A 20,000-nucleotide genomic window follows, 5' to 3' on the forward strand; every position below is an offset into this window, starting at 1 on the left:
GGCAAGGACAAGATACAGCACGCCCTGGAGGTAAGACAACACAGTACATGCACACACACATGCACACACACACACATGCACACACACAGACATGCACACACACACACATGCACACACACACACCACACCCGTAAACTCGTACGCACACACACACACACGCACACACATGCACACACACACATACACATGCACACACACACACCTGTAAACTCGTACACACACACACACACATATGCACACACACAAAATGTGTTCTTCAAACAAACTTTTGGTTGTCATTTTGAATGTACACTTTATTCGTTAGTCATTTTAAGGCACAAAGATGTAGAACAGATTGATATTGTTGGATTTTAGCTTGAAATCTACTTATTCATGTTATACGAGAACTTATTGATGACTTTACGTGTATAATGAATGTATATGTATAATGAATGTATATGTATAATGAATGTATATGTGGGGGTCACTGGAGGTGGATAAGAACTAGGTGTGTGGAAAGTTACTGAATGAGACAGAGGGGAGGCAGGACATTTACATTCTGTCTAACATGTTATTGTTAAATCTCATGGATCCTATGGAGGGAGGCAAAGGGTAACAGTCTGGTTTCAGTCACTGATAAGGTAGGACAGCCGTGGAGGGAGGAATTTGACCCGAGGTCAGATGAGGTGACAAGGAACAGTCCTATTACACACAATGACTACAACAATAAGAGGAACCAATTAAGTTCCTGACTAGCAACAGAGATGGATTACCTGTCTAGATGTCAGAGTTGACTCCTCCTAGTAGGAGGGTATAAATATATGTGCTTGGTAAACAAGTCTTTGTCTTTGCAGCTGTTTGACCCAGTGGCGGAGTAAACTTGTTTGAGATTTTTCCTAGTGATTCGTTTGAGTTTGTACTCTGTTTGTTTTAGAACCTAACAGTATGAAGGGCATCAATAACATGATGCTTCTCTATCTGTCCCACCTCCTGCCCTGTCATTGTCCTCTCATTGTCAGTCGATGAGCCACCTGAAGCACCTGCGTCGTGGTCGTCGGAGGGTCGTCTGCTCTGGTGTCTCACACTGAGTTGCTGCCGTCTCAGATGGGGACCCACCCGAGACACACACACACCGCCACATCTCTCACCACGCTAACGCTCTCTGTCATTTCCACATCTCTGCCAGCATCAACCCTGCCACGGGTCGTAGATCACACACACACCGCCACATCTCTCACCACGCTAACGCTCTCTGTCATTTCCACATCTCTGCCAGCATCAACCCTGCCACGGTACGTAGATCACACACACACCGCCACATCTCTCACCACGCTAACGCTCTCTGTCATTTCCACATCTCTGCCAGCATCAACCCTGCCACGGGTCGTAGATCACACACACACCGCCACATCTCTCACCACGCTAACGCTCTGTCATTTCCACATCTCTGCCAGCATCAACCCTGCCACGGGTACGTAGATCACACACACATCACACACTGCATCAGACATACATATACACTTATACACAAGTCAGAAGTTTACATACACTTAGGTTGGGGTCATTAAAACTCGTTTTTCAACCACTCCACAAATTTCTTGTTAACAAGTTATGGTGTCGGTTAGGACATCTACTTTGTGCATGACACAAGTAATTTTTCCAACAATTGTTTACAGACATTATTTCACTTATAATTCAATGTATCACAACTCCAGTGGGTCAGAAGTTTACATACACTAAGTCGACTGTGCCTTTAAACAGCTTGGAGAATTCCAGAAAATGATGTCATGGCTTTAGAAGCTGCTGATAGGCTAATTGACATAATTTGAGTCAATTGGAGAGTGTACCTGTGGATGTATTTCAAGGTCTACCTTCAAACTCCAGTGCCTCTTTGCTTGACATCATAGGAAAGTCTAAAGAAATCAGCCAAGACTTCAGAAAATAAATTGTAGACATCTACAAGTCTGGTTCATCCTTGGGAGCAATTTCCAAACACCTGAAGGAACCACGTTCATCTGTACAAACAATAGTACGTATAAACAGTATAAACAAGTATAAACACCATGGGACCACGCAGCCGTCATACGCTCCAGGAAGGGAAGCGTTCTGTCTCCTAGAGATGAGCGTGCTTTTGGTGCAAAAAGTGCAAATCAATCCCAGAACAACAGCAAAAGGACGTTGTGAAGATGCTGGAGGAAACGGGTACAAAGGTATCTATATCCACAGTACAACGAGTCCTACACTGGGGCAAAAAGTATTTAATCAGCCACCAGTTGTGCAAGTTCTCCCACTTAAAAGATTAGAGGCCTGTAATTTTCATCATAGGTACACTTCAACTATGACAGACAAAATGAGAAAAAAATCCAGAAAATCACATTGTAGGACTTTTAATGAATTTATGTGCAAATTATGGTGGAAAATAAGTATTTGGTCAATAACAAAAGTTTATCTCAATACTTTGTTATATGCCATTTGTTGGCAATGACAGAGGTCAAATGTTTTCTGTAAGTCTTCACAAGGTTTTCACACACTGTTGCTGGTATTTTGGCCCATTCCTCCATGCAGATCTCCTCTAGAGCAGTGATGTTTTGGGGCTGGTGCTGGGCAACACGGACTTTCAACTCCCTCCAAAGATTTTCTATGGGGTTGAGATCTGGAGACTGGCTAGGCCACTCCAGGACCTTGAAATGCTTTTACGAAAACCACTCCGTTGCCCGGGCGATGTGTTTGGGATTATTGTCATGCTGAAAGACCCAGCCACGTTTCATCTTCAATGCCCTTGCTGATGGAAGGAGGTTTTCACTCCAATCTCACGATACATGGCCCCATTCATTCTTTCCTTTACACGGATCAGTCATCCTGGTCCCTTTGCAGAAAAACAGTCCCAAAGCATGATCTTTCCACCCCATGCTTCACAGTAGGTATGGTGTTCTTTGGATACAACTCAGCATTCTTTGTCCTCCAAACACGACAAGTTGAGTTTTTACCAAAAAGTTAGATTTTTGGTTTCATCTGAACATATGACATTCTCCCAATCTTCTTCTGGATCATCCAAATGCTCTCTAGCAAACTTCAGACGGGCCTGGGCATGTACTGGCTTAAACAGGGGGACACGTCTGGCACTGCAGGATTTGAGTCCCTGGCGGTGTAGTGTGTTACTGATGGTAGGCTTTGTCTCAGCTCTCTGCAGGCCATTCACTAGGTCCCCCTGTGTGGTTCTGGGATTTTTGCTCACCGTTCTTGTGATCATTTGACCCCACGGGGTGAGATCTTGCGTGGAGCCCCAGATCGAGGAGATTATCAGTGGTCTTGTATGTCTTCCATTTCTAATAATTGCTCCCACAGTTGATTTCTTCAAACCAAGCTGCTTACCTATTGCAGATTCAGTCTTCCCAGCCTGGTGCAGGTCTACAATTTTGTTTCTGGTGTCCTTTGACAGCTCTTTGGTCTTGGCCATAGTGGAGTTTGGAGTGTGACTGTTTGATAAAAAAGCCAGACTTCAGTTTGCAGCTGCCCTACATGGGGACAAAGATTGTACTTTTTGGAGAAATGTCCTCTGGTCTGATGAGACAAAAATAGGACTGTTTGACCATAATGACCATCTTTACGTTTGGAGGAAAAAGAGGGAGGCTTGCAAGCTGAAAACAACATCCCAACTGTGAAGCACGGGGTGGCAGCATCATGTTGTGGGGGTGCTTTGTTGCAGGAGGAACTGGTGCACTTCACAAACTAGATGGCATCATGAGGCAGGACAATGATGTGGATATATTGAAGCAACATCACAAGACATCAGTCAGGAAGTTAAAGCTTGGTCACATTGATCTTCCAAATGGACAATGACCCCACACACACACACACTACACACACAGACACACACACACACACACACACACACACACACACACACACACACACACACACACACACTGCATCAGACATACATATACATACAGCTGCACACAAATCACACACACACACTGCCTCAGACATACATATACATACAGCTACACACACAATCTCTCCGTCTCAGGCACACACGCATAAACTGAACTAGCAACGTCAGCCTTAGCTTGTTCCGATATTCCTCCCACATACATAGTAATATCCTGTATCCGCCCCTTTCCTCTCTCTATCCCCCCAGACATCCCAGCGGTGCTAGCGGAGTCTGCCGTGTTTACTCCGGAGGACGGGAGTGGAGGAGGAGGGTTTGTGGTCCACTGGCTCAACAACAAGGACCTGTCCTTCACCACCTCCATGGACCTGTTCATGCTGCAGCTCCGCAAGCTCTCAGAACAGCAGCTGGACCAAGCCACCGACGACGCCCTCGACCAGAACGGCTCCCCCATTAAGTTTGACTTTGGTACGCTCTGTTTCAGAAACCCTCAGATCTACATGCTGTATATATAAACTAGTTCTGAGTAGCTGACCCAGTACAAAACTGTTGTAGAGTCGTGAAATACATCTGGGTAATATCAGTCTGTTCCAAGGTATTCTATACACACTAACATATCATACTCTGTCCGTGTCTAACTCCCACCCTCCCCTCTCTCTCCAGACCTAGATGAGATGTCAGAGAAGGGTTCATCAGAGCATGAGGAGGGTGAGGGTGGTGAAGGCAGCACCAAGGCGTCGTCCCCAGGCTCCAGTAGCTCAGTGCCCCTGCCCTCCATGTTGCTGGAGAGGAAGATGGAGGCGTTAACTCTGGAGTGGAATAAGAGTCCTGACATGCTGTTTACCATCCACCCCACCGACGGGTCCTTCCTGGTCTGGCACGTCAAATACCTGGACGAGTACATCCAGGGGATCTTCAGACAGGTGCAGGTAAGAGGAGACTGCAGCAACACACGCACGGACATGAAGTAACACACATATTGTACATGGACACACACCTACCAGCATTATCCCCACACAAGAGGAAGCAGAGTTCTGCTCCACTCGGACTATTCTCTCTCTCCATCCCCTTTTCTCCAGGTGTCGTTCTCGTCCCGTATCCCGGTGGCGTTCCCTACAGGCGACGCCAACTCCTGAGTAAGAACATTCTGATGTACGCCTGCTCCTTCTCCAACGTGGATAGCTCCAACGCCGGGGGAGAGCAGGGGACGAGGGCCCGCCGTCTGCCCCGTTCTGCCTCTGCTGGGCTGGGTTCCTCAGCCCTCAGCCTCTCTCTGGGCCAAGCTCCAGGCATCGGCCCTGCTGTCATGATGGTGTCCAAACATGTGGATGGGTCTCTCAATCAGGTGAGAGGGAGAGGCAGACTGTGGCTGTGTCCCAAACCCACCTATTCCCTATGTAGTGCACTCATTTTGACCAGGGCTCATAAAGTATTAAGGTCCTTACATTCATGCTTAAAAGACAAACTACAACCATATAAAGTACAAAACCAAAAATCTCTCTAATAATGTCATACTGTATGATAAATAATGTATAGACATTTTGTGACTCAAAGTGTTCCTTTCAATCCGTTTCCCTCTCTAGTGGGCGGTGACGTTCGCTGAGCGCTCGGCGTTCTCCAACGTTCTAACGGTGTCTCATACGTTCCGTTACTGCGGTCACCGGTTCCACCTCAACGACCAGGCGTGTCACACCGTCCTCCCCCTACTGCTGACCTCCTCCCACCACAACGCTCTCCTCACCCCCCCCTCCGCCCCCAGCAGCATCGACCTCGACCAGCCACCCCACACCTCCCCCAGAGGACGGCGCAGGTAGGGAGGGAGGAAGGGAGCGTGTGTGTGTGTGTGTCATAGGAGGAAGCAACGAGGACCCTCTAGGACCTCAATGTCTAGAAAGTGTGTGTGTGTTTACAAAATGTTCATGTGAGTGTGTATCAGAAATACGTGTGTGTACATGCCTGCAAGCGTGTGTGTGTAATATAATCTCTGTCTTTGACAATTTGTTGTGTGTATGTGTGTGTGTGTGTGTGTGTGTGTGTGTGTGTGTGTCACATACACATTTTTTAGACAAACTCCTTATCCAGAGAGACTTATAGTAGTGAATGCATACTTTTTCGTACTGGTCGCCCATAGGAATTGAACCCACAACCCTGGTGTTGTAAGCGCCATGCTCTGCCAACTGAGCCACACACTTTGACAAACTCAAACTATGTGTGTGATCCCCCAGGAAGCAGCTGCGTAACGCGGCCACCAGGACGTTCCATGACCCGAACGCCATCTACAGTGAGCTGATTCTGTGGAGGGTGGACCACATAGGACCCCTGTCCTGCACTGGAGGAGTGTCAGAGCTGGCCCGAATCAACTCTCTGCACACATCAGCCTTCTCCAATGTAGCATGGCTGCCTACCCTTGTACCCAGCTCTGTGCTAGGTTAGCACACACACACACACACTGCTGGAGGATGTACAGTGGGGAGACCCAGTATTTGATACACTGCTGTGCAATAAATGCACATTGATTACTTAAAAATCATACAATATGATTTTCTGGATTTTTGTTTTAGATTCCGTCTCTCACAGTTGAAGTGTACCTATGACAAAAATGACAGACCTCTACATGCTTTGTAAGTAGGAAACACTGTCGATTTTGCAGGTTATCAAAAACTTGTTCTCCCCACTGTATATAATGTATAACTGTTGTTCAGACAAGGTACTGGTGAAGTACTCAATGATTGTCAAGGGGTGGTTTGGAGACACCTGTAGTGCTTCAAGTTGAAGTTGTAATTTTATTGGGCTTTTCTACTAACTACATGCAGAACCTTACTCAGAGTGCTCACATTTAAACAGCATCTCTCTCCCCTCTATCTCCAGGTACATACTGTAACAGAACAGCATCTCTCTCCCCTCTATCTCCAGGTACATACTGTAACAGAACAGCATCTCTCTCCCCTCTATCTCCAGGTACATACTGTAACAGAACAGCATCTCTCTCCCTTCTATCTCCAGGTACATACTGTAACAGAACAGCATCTCTCTCCCCTCTATCTCCAGGTACATACTGTAACAGAACAGCATCTCTCTCCCCTCTATCTCCAGGTACATACTGTAACAAAAAAACATCTCTCTCCCCTCTATCTCCAGGTACATACTGTAACAAAACAGCATCTCTCTCCCCTCTATCTCCAGGTACATACTGTAACAAAACAGCATCTCTCTCCCCTCTATCTCCAGGTACATACTGTAACAAAACAGCATCACTCTCCCCTCTATCTCCAGGTACATACTGTAACAAACAGCATCTCTCCCTCTATCTCCAGGTACATACTGTAACAAAACAGCATCACTCTCCCTCTATCTCCAGGTACATACTGTAACAAAACAGCATCTCTCTCCCTCTATCTCCAGGTACATACTGTAACAAAACAGCATCTCTCTCCCCTCTATCTCCAGGTACATACTGTAACAAAACAGCATCTCTCTCCCTCTATCTACAGGTACGTACTGTAACAGAACAGCATCTCTCTCCCCTCTATCTCCAGGTACATACTGTAACAAAACAGCATCTCTCTCCCCTCTATCTCCAGGTACGTACTGTAACAGAACAGCATCTCTCTCCCTCTATCTCCAGGTACGTACTGTAACAGAACAGCATCTCTCTCCCCTCTATCTCCAGGTACATACTGTAACAAAACAGCATCTCTCTCCCCTCTATCTCCAGGTACATACTGTAACAAAACAACATCTCTCTCCCCTCTATCTCCAGGTACATACTGTAACAAAACAGCATCTCTCTCCCCTCTATCTCCAGGTACATACTGTAACAAAACAGCATCTCTCTCCCCTCTATCTCCAGGTACATACTGTAACAGTTCCAGTGCGTGCTTTGTAGCGTCAGATGGTAAGAACTTGCGTCTCTACCAGGCTGTGGTGGACGCCAGGAAACTACTGGACGAACTGTCAGACCCTGAGACCTCAGTAAGTAAACACAGAGACACACACACACACGTACAGATGTCCTCAGTCAGATTAACAGTGAAATCCTGAGACTGAAGGGGACTGGAACTTTAAAGCTTCAAGATAGCTGGTTAAAGACTCTTAACCTCCCTCCCTCCCTCCCTCCCTCCCTCCTCCCTCCCTCCCTCCCTCCCTCCCTCCCCTCCCTCCCTCTCCTCCTCCTCATCTCTCCCTCCCTCCTCCCCTCCTCATCTCTCCCTCCCTCCTCTCCTCCTCATCTCTCCCTCCCTCCTCTCCTCCTCATCTCTCCCTCCCTCCTCTCCTCCCCATCTCTTCCTCCCTCCTCTCCCCCCATCTCTCCCTCCTCCTCTCCCCCCATCTCTCCCTCCTCCTCTCCCCCTCTATCTCCCCCTCCCTCCCCCTCTCTCTGTCTCTCTCCATAGAAACTAGTAGGAGAGGTATTTAACATAGTGAGCCAGCAGTCGACAGCCAGACCAGGCTGCATCATAGAACTAGATGTCATCACTAACCAGGTAAGAAATACCTATCTGACTGTCTCGTTATCTAAGCAGTAAGTCAAATCAAATGTTATTTGTCACATGTGCCGGATACAACAGGTGTAGACCATACCGTGAAATGCTTACTTACAGGCCCTTAACCACACCTGTCTCTTTATCTAAGCAGTAAGTCAAGAGATCATGCTATATCATTAATCTAGTCACAGGTAAATGGTGGTGCACAGCGGAAGTATTTTACCTAACATATATATGGTAGCTTATCAAAATGTGATTTGTTTTTCAATTGTTTGTGTGTCTTTATAATCTGAGGGACATATGTCCATCTCTCCTTCTCCCCCCTCTGACCCTCTATCTCTCTCAATTCAAATCAAATGGTTTTATTGGCATGGGAAACATATGTTAACATTGAAAAAGCAAGTGAAGTAGATAATATACAAAAGTGAAATAAACAATAACAATGAACAGTAAACATTACACTCACAGAAGTTCCCTCTCCCTCTCTCTCTCTATAGTGTGGATCTACCACCCAGCTCCTTCATGTTTTCCAGGAGGACTTTATTTTGGGGTATACACCTCAGGAGGACCCAGAGCTCTACACTATATCCTACCCTTCTCTCGAGGGTACGGGAGTTTGAAGAGAGGGAGAGGGAGGGAGGGAGGGAGAATTGAGGGTGTGAAAGGATGGACAGAAGAATGGATGGATTTATGAATTGGTTCATGTATGAATGACATGATTAGCCTCAGGAGAACCCAGAGCTCTACACACTGACCTTCCTTCAACTCAGGATGGGATGGATGGATGGATGAGTGGATGGATTGATGAATGAGTGGATGACTGAACTGAAGAACGTGTAAAAGCGTTGTGTTTCTCCTCTCCAGAGTACCACCCTACTCCGTTCTCTGAGAAGTTCTTCCTGGTTGTCATAGAGAAGGACCTGAACATGAACTCTGTGCTGCAGATGTGGCACCTGCACCTCCAGTCCGTACAGGCCTGTGTGGGTGAGTACCTAACCACAACCTAGCCTAACCACAACCGAACCTAGGCCTATGTGGGTGAGTACCTAACCACAACCCAACCTAACCACAACCTAACCTAGGCCTGTGTGGGTGAGTACCTAACCACAACCCAACCTAACCTAGGCCTGTGTGGGTGATATAATACAGTACAATATAATAGAGTACAGTAGACCCCGGTATAATAGAGTACGGTAGACCCCAGTATAATAGAGTACGGTAGACCCGGTATAATAGAGTACGGTAGACCCCGGTATAATAGAGTACGGTAGAGCCCGGTATAATGGAGTACGGTAGACCCCGGTATAATAGAGTACGGTAGACCCCGGTATAATAGAGTACGGTAGACCCCGGTATAATAGAGTGCGGTAGACCCCGGTATAATAGAGTACGGTAGACCCCGGTATATATAATAGAGTATAATAGAGCACGGTAGACGGTATAATAGGTAGACCCCGGTATAATAGAGTGCGGTAGACCCCGGTATAATAGAGTGCGGTAGACCCGGTATAATAGAGTGCGGTAGACCCCGGTATAATAGAGTGCGGTAGACCCCGGTATAATAGAGTGCGGTAGACCCGGTATAATAGAGTGCGGTAGACCCCGGTATAATAGAGTGCGGTAGACCCGGTATAATAGAGTGCGGTAGACCCCGGTATAATAGAGTGCGGTAGACCCGGTATAATAGAGTGCGGTAGACCCCGGTATAATAGAGTGCGGTAGACCCGGTATAATAGAGTGCGGTAGACCCCGGTATAATAGAGTGCGGTAGACCCGGTATAATAGAGTGCGGTAGACCCCGGTATAATAGAGTGCGGTAGACCCCGGTATAATAGAGTGCGGTAGTGCGGTGGACCCGGTATAATAGAGTGCGGTAGACCCCGGTATAATAGAGTGCGGTAGAGTGCGGGCCCCGGGGATGTAATAGAGTGCGGTAGAGTGCGGCGGGCCCCGGATATAATAGAGTGCCCAGGGGATGTGGACCCCGGTATAATAGAGTGCGGTGGACCCAGGTGTAATAGAGTGCGGGCCCCGGGATGTAATAGAGTGCGGTGGGCCCAGGATGGAGTGCGGCGGGCCCCGGGGATGTAATAGAGTGCGGCGGGCCCCGGGGGATGTAATAGAGTGCGGCGGGCCCCGGGGATGTAATAGAGTGCAGCGGGCCCCGGGATGTAATAGAGTGCGGCGGGCCCCGGGGATGGATGTAATAGAGTGCGGCGGGCCCCGGGGATGTAATAGAGTGCGGCGGGCCCCGGGATGTAATAGAGTGCGGCGGGCCCCGGGGATGTAATAGAGTGCGGCGGGCCCCGGGGATGTAATAGAGTGCGGCTGGCCCGGGGATGTAATAGAGTGCGGCGGGCCCCGGGGATGTAATAGAGTGCGGCGGGCCCCGGGGATGTAATAGAGTGCGGCGGGCCCGGGGATGTAATAGATTGCGGCGGGCCCCGGGGATGGGGATGTAATAGAGTGCGGCGGGCCCCGGGGATGTAATAGAGTGCGGCTGGCCCCGGGTGTAATAGAGTGCGGCGGGCCCGGTGTAATAGAGTGCGGCGGGCCCGGTATAACGGCGTAGTGCGGCGGGCCCCGGTATAACGGCGTAGTGCGGCGGGCCCCGGTATAACGGAGTAGTACAGCGCATTAGTATGCACATTGAGGCCTGTCTAGTTTGTATATTGATTGTGTTAAAGATAACGTTTTCTCGGTTTGTTTAGATAATATTGTGAACAATAAAGTTTTTCCTCTGTTGTTGAGATGACTATATGAACAATAAAGTTTTCTCTCTCTTTCTCTCTCTGTGTGTTCAGATGATCCGGTCCCAGAGCGGTCTTACCAGTCTCAGCTGACGATCCCGTTCCAACAGAGTACAGCTGACACGTCCCCCTCCCCTCTCCCTCGCTCAGCCTCCACAGCCAACCTGCAGTCAGCCAGCAAACTGATCCTCAGCTCCAAGCTGGTCTGTAGCCACCGCCTGGACCTGCCTGTTGGGGTGGAGGTGACCAGAGCTACGCCCTCCGCAGGTACGAGAGGATATACACACACATATATATACATACATATACCCTCCACAGGTACGGGTGGATATACACACACACACACACACACACACACATTTATATACATACATATACCCTCCGCAGGTACGGGAGATATACACACACACATATATATATATATATATACCCTCCGCAGGTACGGGTGGATATACACACACACATACATATATATACATACATATACCCTCCACAGGTACGGGTGGATATACACACACACACACACACACACACACACACACACACACACACATATATACATACATATACCCTCCGCAGGTACGGGTGGATATACACACATATATATATATATATATACATACATATACCCTCCACAGGTACGGGTGGATATACACACACACACACACACACATATATATACATACATATACCCTCCGCAGATACAGGTGGATACACACACACATATATATATACATACATATACCCTCCACAGGTAGACTAATAACTTTACTTTTACATATTTGTAAAAACAGTCCAAATGTAATATATTCCAAAGTAAAAGTTGTAAAACCAACAGCACATCATAGAAAATTGAAACATCTCACAAGCCAGGGACTGGATCCTAACTATTTATTATGCCATTGTCCTCCATGTCTCTGTCTTCAAGTCATCTGAGTTAGTCTGATTCTTTTGTAACAGTTCTTCTATACTGTCTCTCTCCAGGTCACCTGAGTTCGTCATCCATCTACCCTGTATGTCTGGCCCCCTACCTGATCGTCACCACCTGCTCGGACTCCGCGTCCGTTTCTGGCGCTGCTCTGTGGAGGGGGAGAGACAGCCCTGGGGTGTGAGGAGGGGAGAACAGGATCTATCACTGGGAGCCTTGGGCTCTACTCAACGAGGAGGAGGATAACAACAGTGCTGTGTGTGTCCCGGGACGTCCTGTAGCCGTGTCCTGTTCCTACACTGGACGACTGGCTGTCTCCTTCAAACAGCCCCGGCCTGGACACATCCCGGGACAGGTAGGACAGGACTTTTACTGTACACTCCACTCAAGTTAATGGCTCATTGGATTAGTGCATATTCTGTTTACGTACAGTGTAGTTCACCTGTCCGAATTCAAGCACATTGCTTTTCATTTCTTGCCCTGAGGAATGTGAAACATACAGTATCTTTATCAGTCATTTTGTAGGTTTTACCTGAAGTGGTTGTGCTTCTGTCTCTAGATATGGTTTTGGATGAGACCATCCGATGACTAAAATGTACAATACTTCATTGTTCATTTTCCCTCAGACAGTGTTTTTGCATTTAACCTGCCGGTTGAATAAGTGTGTACCTTCCTCCTTCCCTCCCTCTCTCCAGAGCCATGGTCCAGCAGGGGACTTCTCCATGCACGTGTCCATCTTTGAGTGTGAGTCTACAGGGGGGTCTGAGTGGGTGTTGGAGCAGACTCTCCATCTGGATGACTTCACTAGGCCCTCCTCTACCCTGGACCCCAGAGTCAGTGTAGACTCCAACCTCTTTGTGTACAGCAGGTACTGGTGGGGTGTGTGTGTATGTAAGTGTGTGCATGTCTCTAAAATTACTAACCCCTCTCTCTCTCTGTAGGTCTGACCTGTACATGAGTCGCGACCACCACACTCCCAACATCAAACACTATGTCCACCTGGACTGGCTGTCCAAAGAGGATGGGTCTCATATCCTCACGGTGGGGGTGGGATCCAATATCCTCATGTACGGTCGCATCTCGGGCGTGGTCAACGAACAGACCTCAAGCAAGGACGGGGTGGCGATCATCACCCTACCTCTAGGGGGCAGCATCAAACAGGTACACGCTCACACACACACACACACACACACACACACACACACACACACACACACACACACACACACACCCCCAAAGTCAGGATCAAACGGGTACTTCCGTAACCTACACTACCTTGTATTCTTCACACATTTATTCTACTGTGTGTTGCTGGTACATCTGCTGTTTGTTAGCATGTGGTTCTGTATGTGTTGTGTATGCTGCAAAATGACTTGCCTCTCTGAGTACAATCAACTTTTCAAGCCTGCCTAGTCAGACTCCTTGCTTCAGGCCAAACGCCACGCCCACAGACGCTAGTTTCTTCTCCACAATGAGTCTGGATCTGAGTCCCTCCTGACCCTTCACCGAATGGGGCAGTGATTGGTCCAGAAACCCATTGGTATTCCGCCAGTGTGTAAAGCAGTGGTTTGAAAATGTGTCATTGGCTTTGATACTCTGATTGGTTAGCCCCTCGTGCCCATCCTCACAACAAACAACTTCAATGTTGTCAGTCTGACTAAAGTACTGCATGTAGTGAACGAGAATTTAGGGTGAGACTACTCTCTGACTACCCAAATGGCACCCTATTCCCTAATTGGTGCACTACTTTTGACCAGAGCCTAATGACTACACTATAAAGCTTCTGGATAATAAACATGATGATTATTATAATAATAATGATTATTATTACCCCCCTGCATCCCTAATCTAATGTGAAACAGGGTATCCGTTCACGCTGGATCCTGCTGCGCACTGTGGACCTGCTCTCCTCTGTAGACGGCACCCCCTCCCTGCCCGTGTCCCTGTCCTGGGTGAGGGACGGCATCCTGGTGGTGGGTATGGACTGTGAGATGCACGTGTACGCCCAGTGGCGCCAGGACCGCAAGCCCGGCGAGGCCGAGGGGGACAGCCTCTCCTCTGAAGATAACGTCGCCGGGGGGTTGGAGGGAGTGGGGGCCGACGGCCACCAATGCAACCACGGGGGGATCCTCGTTGGCGTTCAAGGGGCGCCCCCGGTCCAAGAGTGTGTTTGAGGGCAACGTGGCAATCGACGAGGCTCTCCAGGCGCCGGCAGGGCTGCAGGAGGGGGTCTGTTCGAGGCAGCCCACTCCCTGTCCCCACCCTGCCTCAGTACCATCCAACACAGCTGCTGGAGCTCATGGACCTGGGGAAGGTCCGCCGCGCCAAGGTGGGTCTGACTGACTGGTCTGGGTGGATGGGTGTCTGTCTGGGTGGATGGGTGTCTGTCTGGGTGGATGGGTGTCTGTCTGGGTGGATGGGTGTCTGTCTGGGTGGTGGGTGGATGGGTGTCTGTCTGGGTGGATGGGTGGATGGGTGTCTGTCTGGGAGTGTTGGATGTCTGTCTGGGAGTGTTGGGTGTCTGTCTGGGTGGATGGGTGTCTGTCTGGGAGTGTTGGGTGTCTGTCTGGGAGTGTTGGGTGTCTGTCTGGGTGGATGGGTGTCTGGGTGGATGGGTGTCTGTCTGGGTGGATGGGTGTCTGTCTGGGTGGATGGGAGTCTGTCTGGGAGTGTTGGGTGTCTGTCTGGGAGTTTTGGGTGTCTGTCTGGGAGTCTTGGGTGTCTGTCTGGGAGTGTTGGGTGTCTGTCTGGGTGGATGGGTGTCTGTCTGGGAGTGTTGGGTGTCTGTCTGGGAGTGATGGGTGTCTGTCTGGGTGGATGGGTGTCTGTCTGGGTGGATGGGTGTCTGTCTGGGTGGATGGGTGTCTGTCTGGGTGGATGGGTGTCTGTCTGGGTGGATGGGTGTCTGTCTGGGAGTGTTTGGTGTCTGTCTGGGAGTGTTGGGTGTCTGTCTGGGAGTGTTGGGTGTCTGTTGGGTGTCTGTCTGGGAGTGTTGGGTGTCTGTCTGGGAGTGTTGGGTGTCTGTCTGGGAGTGTTGGGTGTCTGTCTGGGTGGATGGGTGTCTGTCTGGGAGTGTTGGGTGTCTGTCTGGGAGTGATGGGTGTCTGTCTGGGTGGATGGGTGTCTGTCTGGGAGTGATGGGAGTCTGTCTGGGAGTGATGGGTGTCTGTCTGGGAGTGATGGGTGTCTGTCTGGGAGTGATGGGTGTCTGTCTGGGAGTGATGGGTGTCTCTGGGTGGATGGGTGTCTGTCTGGGTGAATGGGTGTCTGTCTGGGAGTGTTGGGCGTCTGTCTGGGTGGATGGGTGTCTGTCTGGGAGTGTTGGGTGTCTGGCTGGGTGGATGGGTGTCTGGCTGTGTGTGTTGGTGGATGGATGAATAGATGGCTGTGTGTATGGGTGGATGGATGTCTGGCTGGGTGTGTTGGTGGATGGATGAATAGATAGCTGGTTGGCTGTCTGTCTGGGTGGATGGGTGGGGTGGATGAATGTCTGGTTGGCTGTCTGTCTGGTGGGTCTGGGTGGATGGGTGGGGTGGATGAATGGCTGTCTGTCTGATTGGTTGGTGGGCTGGCTGGTTGGCTGCTTGCATGGCTGGCTGGCTGTTTGTCCATCTGCCTGTCCACTTATATAAATGTTTGCAACCAAGATACATTTATTTAAGTGACCAGACAACTTCTTGAGTAGTAATAGAATGTCATGATGATGATGACAACAACATGGCTACTGTAATTATGATGACAACACCATGGCTACTGTAATTATGATGACAACACCATGGCTACTGTAATTATGATGACAACACCATGGCTACTGTAATTATGATGACAATGATGCCGTCAATGACTATATTAATGTCTCTGACACGGATGAGGAAGATGGTTATTCTTCTTCTTCAGGCCATCCTGTCCCACCTGGTGAAATGTATCGCTGGGGAGGTTGCTGTGGTGAGGGACGTGGAGGCAGGTGAGGGTGGAACCAGACGCCACCTGTCCCGGACAATCAGTGTGAGCGGCAGTACGGCTAAAGACACCATCGTGGCCGGCCGCGACGGGGACGCAGATTACACAGAAATCAACTCCATTCCCCCTCTACCCCTCTACGCTCTTCTCTCTGCTGACCTGGACACCTCCTATAAGGGAGGAGAGGAGGGGGCGAAGGGAGGCAAGGTGTCCGAGGTAGAGGGGGCGAGGAAGACAGGAGGAGATCAGTACACAGATCTGTTCCAGGTAAGAGGATTCAGGTTTTAGCTGGATGTTTCAGTGACACATACAGATGTTTAATTTTTCATAGAATCATACTTCCTAAGTGTGTAGATGCTCAACAGATTCTTCAATTTGCTTCTGTTGGTTTATTTTCTATTGTATAATGTTGATATTCTGTCTTACCTAAAGACAAGATATGCAGTAAATGTTTGTTGGAACCATGTGACCCCCTCCATGTGTTAACCTTTGGGTCCAGATGTAATCTTGTTCTCTGTTATACCCAAATCAATAATCAATCAAGCATCTAGTGATTGTATGTCTCCCTCCCTCAGTTGCAGGCTGTGACGACAGATGACTTTGTGAGCTTCGCTACAGAGAAAGTAGAGAAGAAGTCTAGATTCATCAACCTGTCTCAGTACGGACCCACCTACTTCGGACCAGAACACGCACAGGTTAACAACAACATTTATTTACTTACCAGCTTGTGGATGGTTTAGATGTTATTGTCTGGTTTAATTGTTTGTCAACCAAATATATCGCCTCTGTGATTAATACAGTAATTCTTCTCTGCTAATCTCCCCCTCCCTCCCTCCCTCCCTCCCTCCCTCCCCCTCCCTCCCTCCCCCTCCCTCCCTCCCTCCCTCCCTCCCTCCCTCCCTCTCTCTCTTTCTCTCTCTCTCTCTCTCTCTCTCTCTCTCTCCATCCTTCCCTCTGTCTCTCCCCCTCTCTCTCTCTCTCTCTCTCTCTCTCTCTCTCCATCCTTCCCTCTGTCTCTCCCTCCTCGCTCTCTCCCTCCTCCCTCGCTCTCTCCCTCCTCGCTCTCTCTCTCCCTCCTCGCTCTCTCCCTCCTCGCTCTCTCCCTCCCTCCTTCTCTCTCCCTCCTTCCCTCTCTCTCTCCCTCCTCTCTCCCTCCTCTCTCGCTCTCTCTCTCCCTTCTCCCTCCTCTCTCTCCCTCTCTCTCTCCTTCCCTCTCTCTCTCCCTCCTCCCTCTCTCTCTCCCTCCAGGTGTTATCTAGTCAGCTGATGCATTCCAGTCTTCCAGGTCTGACCAGGTTGGAACAGATGTTTCTGGTGGCTCTAGCTGATACTGTAGCTACCACCAGTTCAGAGGTCAGCAGCTCCACTGACAAACAGTACACAGGTCAGTCTCAGAGAGAGGGAGGGAGGGTGTCTGTGACTTGGGTCATGTTTTACCTGACCATGGTCTATTAGGCAAAACAAATGGAAATATAATGTAATTAGTCTAGTCAGAGTTGTTCCCTGATTACGTGTTCTTAATGGTTGATATAAACACACACTGACAGTTATCTTTGTCATTTCACCTCCAGTATCAGTCTGTTATAGATGTTATTTAGTCTTTAAGGGGAAGTGAGAAAGAGACCTTAGCAGGTTGTTCCTCTGTAAAGTAAGCAGAGGGAGAGAAAAAGGAGAAGGAGAGATTGAGAGGGGAGAGGGAGAGAAGGTTAAAAAGGTTCATGGACGAGACACACTAAGACAAAGGACTATGGGGCACATTGAAGTACCATGCTACCATGAACAAGTAGTGCAATATATAGGAAATGGGGTACCATTTAGGGAGGAGGACCAGGCACATAGAGGGGAATACATTTAAAGGGCTGATTCCTAAATCAGTGTTTTCATCTCTTTGTATGGATGGGTAGAGGGGGATGGAGAGGTTCTACATGAACCTTGTAAAACTCAGAAGATTAGTAAAGCTTAAACTAAGTTTATTTACCCGTTGGGCCGTACAGCTGCGTAAGACAAAGACATATTTCCACCAGTGGTCGTGTTTATACCCCAGTTTGCGTGGAGTCTCCTCCTTCCCTCTAAACAGTACATCTTTATTACTAGGCAGGAAGTTAAGTGATATGGGCCATAAACTGTTCCTTCTCCTTTAAGCTGACCTGACCTGACCTTGACCCCCTTCCTCACTACTCCACAGCTCCACCATTATCAGTGACTACAGTCATGTGATTGCCTCTCCTCTACTCAGCACCTCCCAAAACCCCCTGGCTCCTATCCATCCTTCCTTGACCCCACCATATACATTCCTCCTACAGATACCCATTAACCTCTCTGGGATTGTTCGGGACGCTAGCGTCCCACCTTGCAAACAGCCAGTGAAATTGTAGGGCGCCAAATTCAAAACAACAGAAATCTCATAATTAAAATTCCTCAACCATACAAGTATTTTACACCATTTTAAAAATACACTTCTCGTTAATCCAACCACAGTGTCCGATTTCAAAAAGGCTTTTCAGCGAAAGTAGAACACATCATTATGTTAGGTCAGCAACTAGTCACAGAAAGCATTCAGCCATTTTCCAACCAAAGAGAGGTGTCACAAAAAGCAGAAATATAGATTAAATTAAGCACTAACCTTTGACGATCTTCATCAGATGACACTCCAAGGACTCAATGTTACACAATACATGTATGTTTTGTTCGATCAAGTTCATATTTATATCCAAAAACCTCGGTTTACATTGGCGCCATGTTCAGAAATGTCTCCTAAACATCCGGAGAAATTGCAGAGAGCCACATCAAATAAAATAAATACTCATCATAAACTTTGATGAAAGATACATGTTTTACATAGAATTAAAGATGAACTTGTTCTTAATGCAACCGCTTTGTCAGATTTCAAAAAAGCTTTACGGCAAAAGCACAATATTCAATAATCTGAGAATAGCATTCAGCCACAAAAGCAAGCCATACAGTTACCCGCCAAATTGTGGAGTCAACAAAAGTCATAAATAGCATTATAAAGCTTCACTTACCTTTGCTGATCTTCGTCGGAATGCACTCCCAGGTCTCTCACTTCCACAAGAAATGTTTGTTTTGTTCGATTACGTCCATATTTATGTCCAAATACCTCCGTTTTGTTCACGCGTTTAGTTCACTATTCCAAAGGCACAATGCGCAAATGCAAAATCCAGAAGAAAAGTCAAGAGTTCCATTACAGTTTGTAGAAACATGTCAAACGATGTTTACAATCAATCCTTAGGGTCTTTTTATAATAAATCTTCAATAATATTCCAACCCGGATAATAGCGTATTCATGCTCAGTAAACACCTGATTGGCCTCAGCCTAGTCCACTTGTTGAAACAGCTCTTATTCGACCCCCTTCCACAATAGAAGTGCCAAACAACTTTCTAAAGACTGTTGACATCTGCTGGAAGCCATGAGAAGTGCAATCTGGCTCCATAGACACAGCATATTGGATAGGCAATCACTTAAATGAAACTACAAACCTCAGATTTCCCACTTCCTGGTTGGATTTGTCTCAGGTTTTCGCCTGCCGTATGAGTTCTGTTATACTCACAGACATCATTCAAACAGTTTTAGAAACTTCACAGTGGTTTCTATCCAATACTACGAATAATATGCATATATTAGCACCTGGGACAGAGTAGCAGGCAGTCAACTCTGGGCACCTTATTCATCCAAGCTACTCAATAGTGCCCCCCTGTCACCAAGAAGTGAACTTCTGGTGTAGAAACCAGACTATGGAACTCCTTATGTCTCTAGTATAAGTGATGATTAACAATGTTTCAAGTTTATAAATCCGAAGCCATCAGTATGGATGGGTAGAGGGGGACAGAGAGATCCCTCAACCCTCTCCATCTGGTGTGGAGTCGTAGGAGGAAGCTGCTCTCCCAAATGAATGGGAAAGACTGGCACCATCTGATTCCATCTGATCAGTGTGTGTGTGTGAGTTAATGTGCTACACTAACCCATGTGTTAATAATGTGTTTCTATC

At 48.0% G+C, this 20,000-nt stretch overlaps 1 protein-coding gene across 1 annotated transcript in view; it reads left to right on the forward strand.

Annotated features, from left to right (window-relative positions):
• Positions 1-565: 565 nt before the first annotated feature.
• Positions 566-20,000, forward strand: part of dmxl2 (Dmx-like 2) — a 145,873-nt gene continuing 126,438 nt past the window's right edge. The window contains 25 exon segments of the mRNA XM_065011174.1: positions 566-591; positions 1,256-1,362; positions 4,121-4,339; positions 4,535-4,800; positions 4,951-4,999; positions 5,002-5,216; positions 5,455-5,681; positions 6,097-6,299; positions 7,722-7,843; positions 8,266-8,355; positions 8,853-8,961; positions 9,220-9,339; positions 11,160-11,372; positions 12,090-12,158; positions 12,161-12,204; positions 12,206-12,388; positions 12,729-12,901; positions 12,975-13,194; positions 13,896-14,107; positions 14,160-14,254; positions 14,257-14,286; positions 14,289-14,362; positions 15,931-16,260; positions 16,569-16,688; positions 17,242-17,377. Coding sequence (XP_064867246.1) covers positions 566-591; positions 1,256-1,362; positions 4,121-4,339; positions 4,535-4,800; positions 4,951-4,999; positions 5,002-5,216; positions 5,455-5,681; positions 6,097-6,299; positions 7,722-7,843; positions 8,266-8,355; positions 8,853-8,961; positions 9,220-9,339; positions 11,160-11,372; positions 12,090-12,158; positions 12,161-12,204; positions 12,206-12,388; positions 12,729-12,901; positions 12,975-13,194; positions 13,896-14,107; positions 14,160-14,254; positions 14,257-14,286; positions 14,289-14,362; positions 15,931-16,260; positions 16,569-16,688; positions 17,242-17,377 — 3,652 coding nt within the window.

The sequence above is a fragment of the Oncorhynchus nerka genome, linkage group LG27, assembly GCF_034236695.1.
Source record: "Oncorhynchus nerka isolate Pitt River linkage group LG27, Oner_Uvic_2.0, whole genome shotgun sequence".
Taxonomy (NCBI): domain Eukaryota; kingdom Metazoa; phylum Chordata; class Actinopteri; order Salmoniformes; family Salmonidae; genus Oncorhynchus; species Oncorhynchus nerka.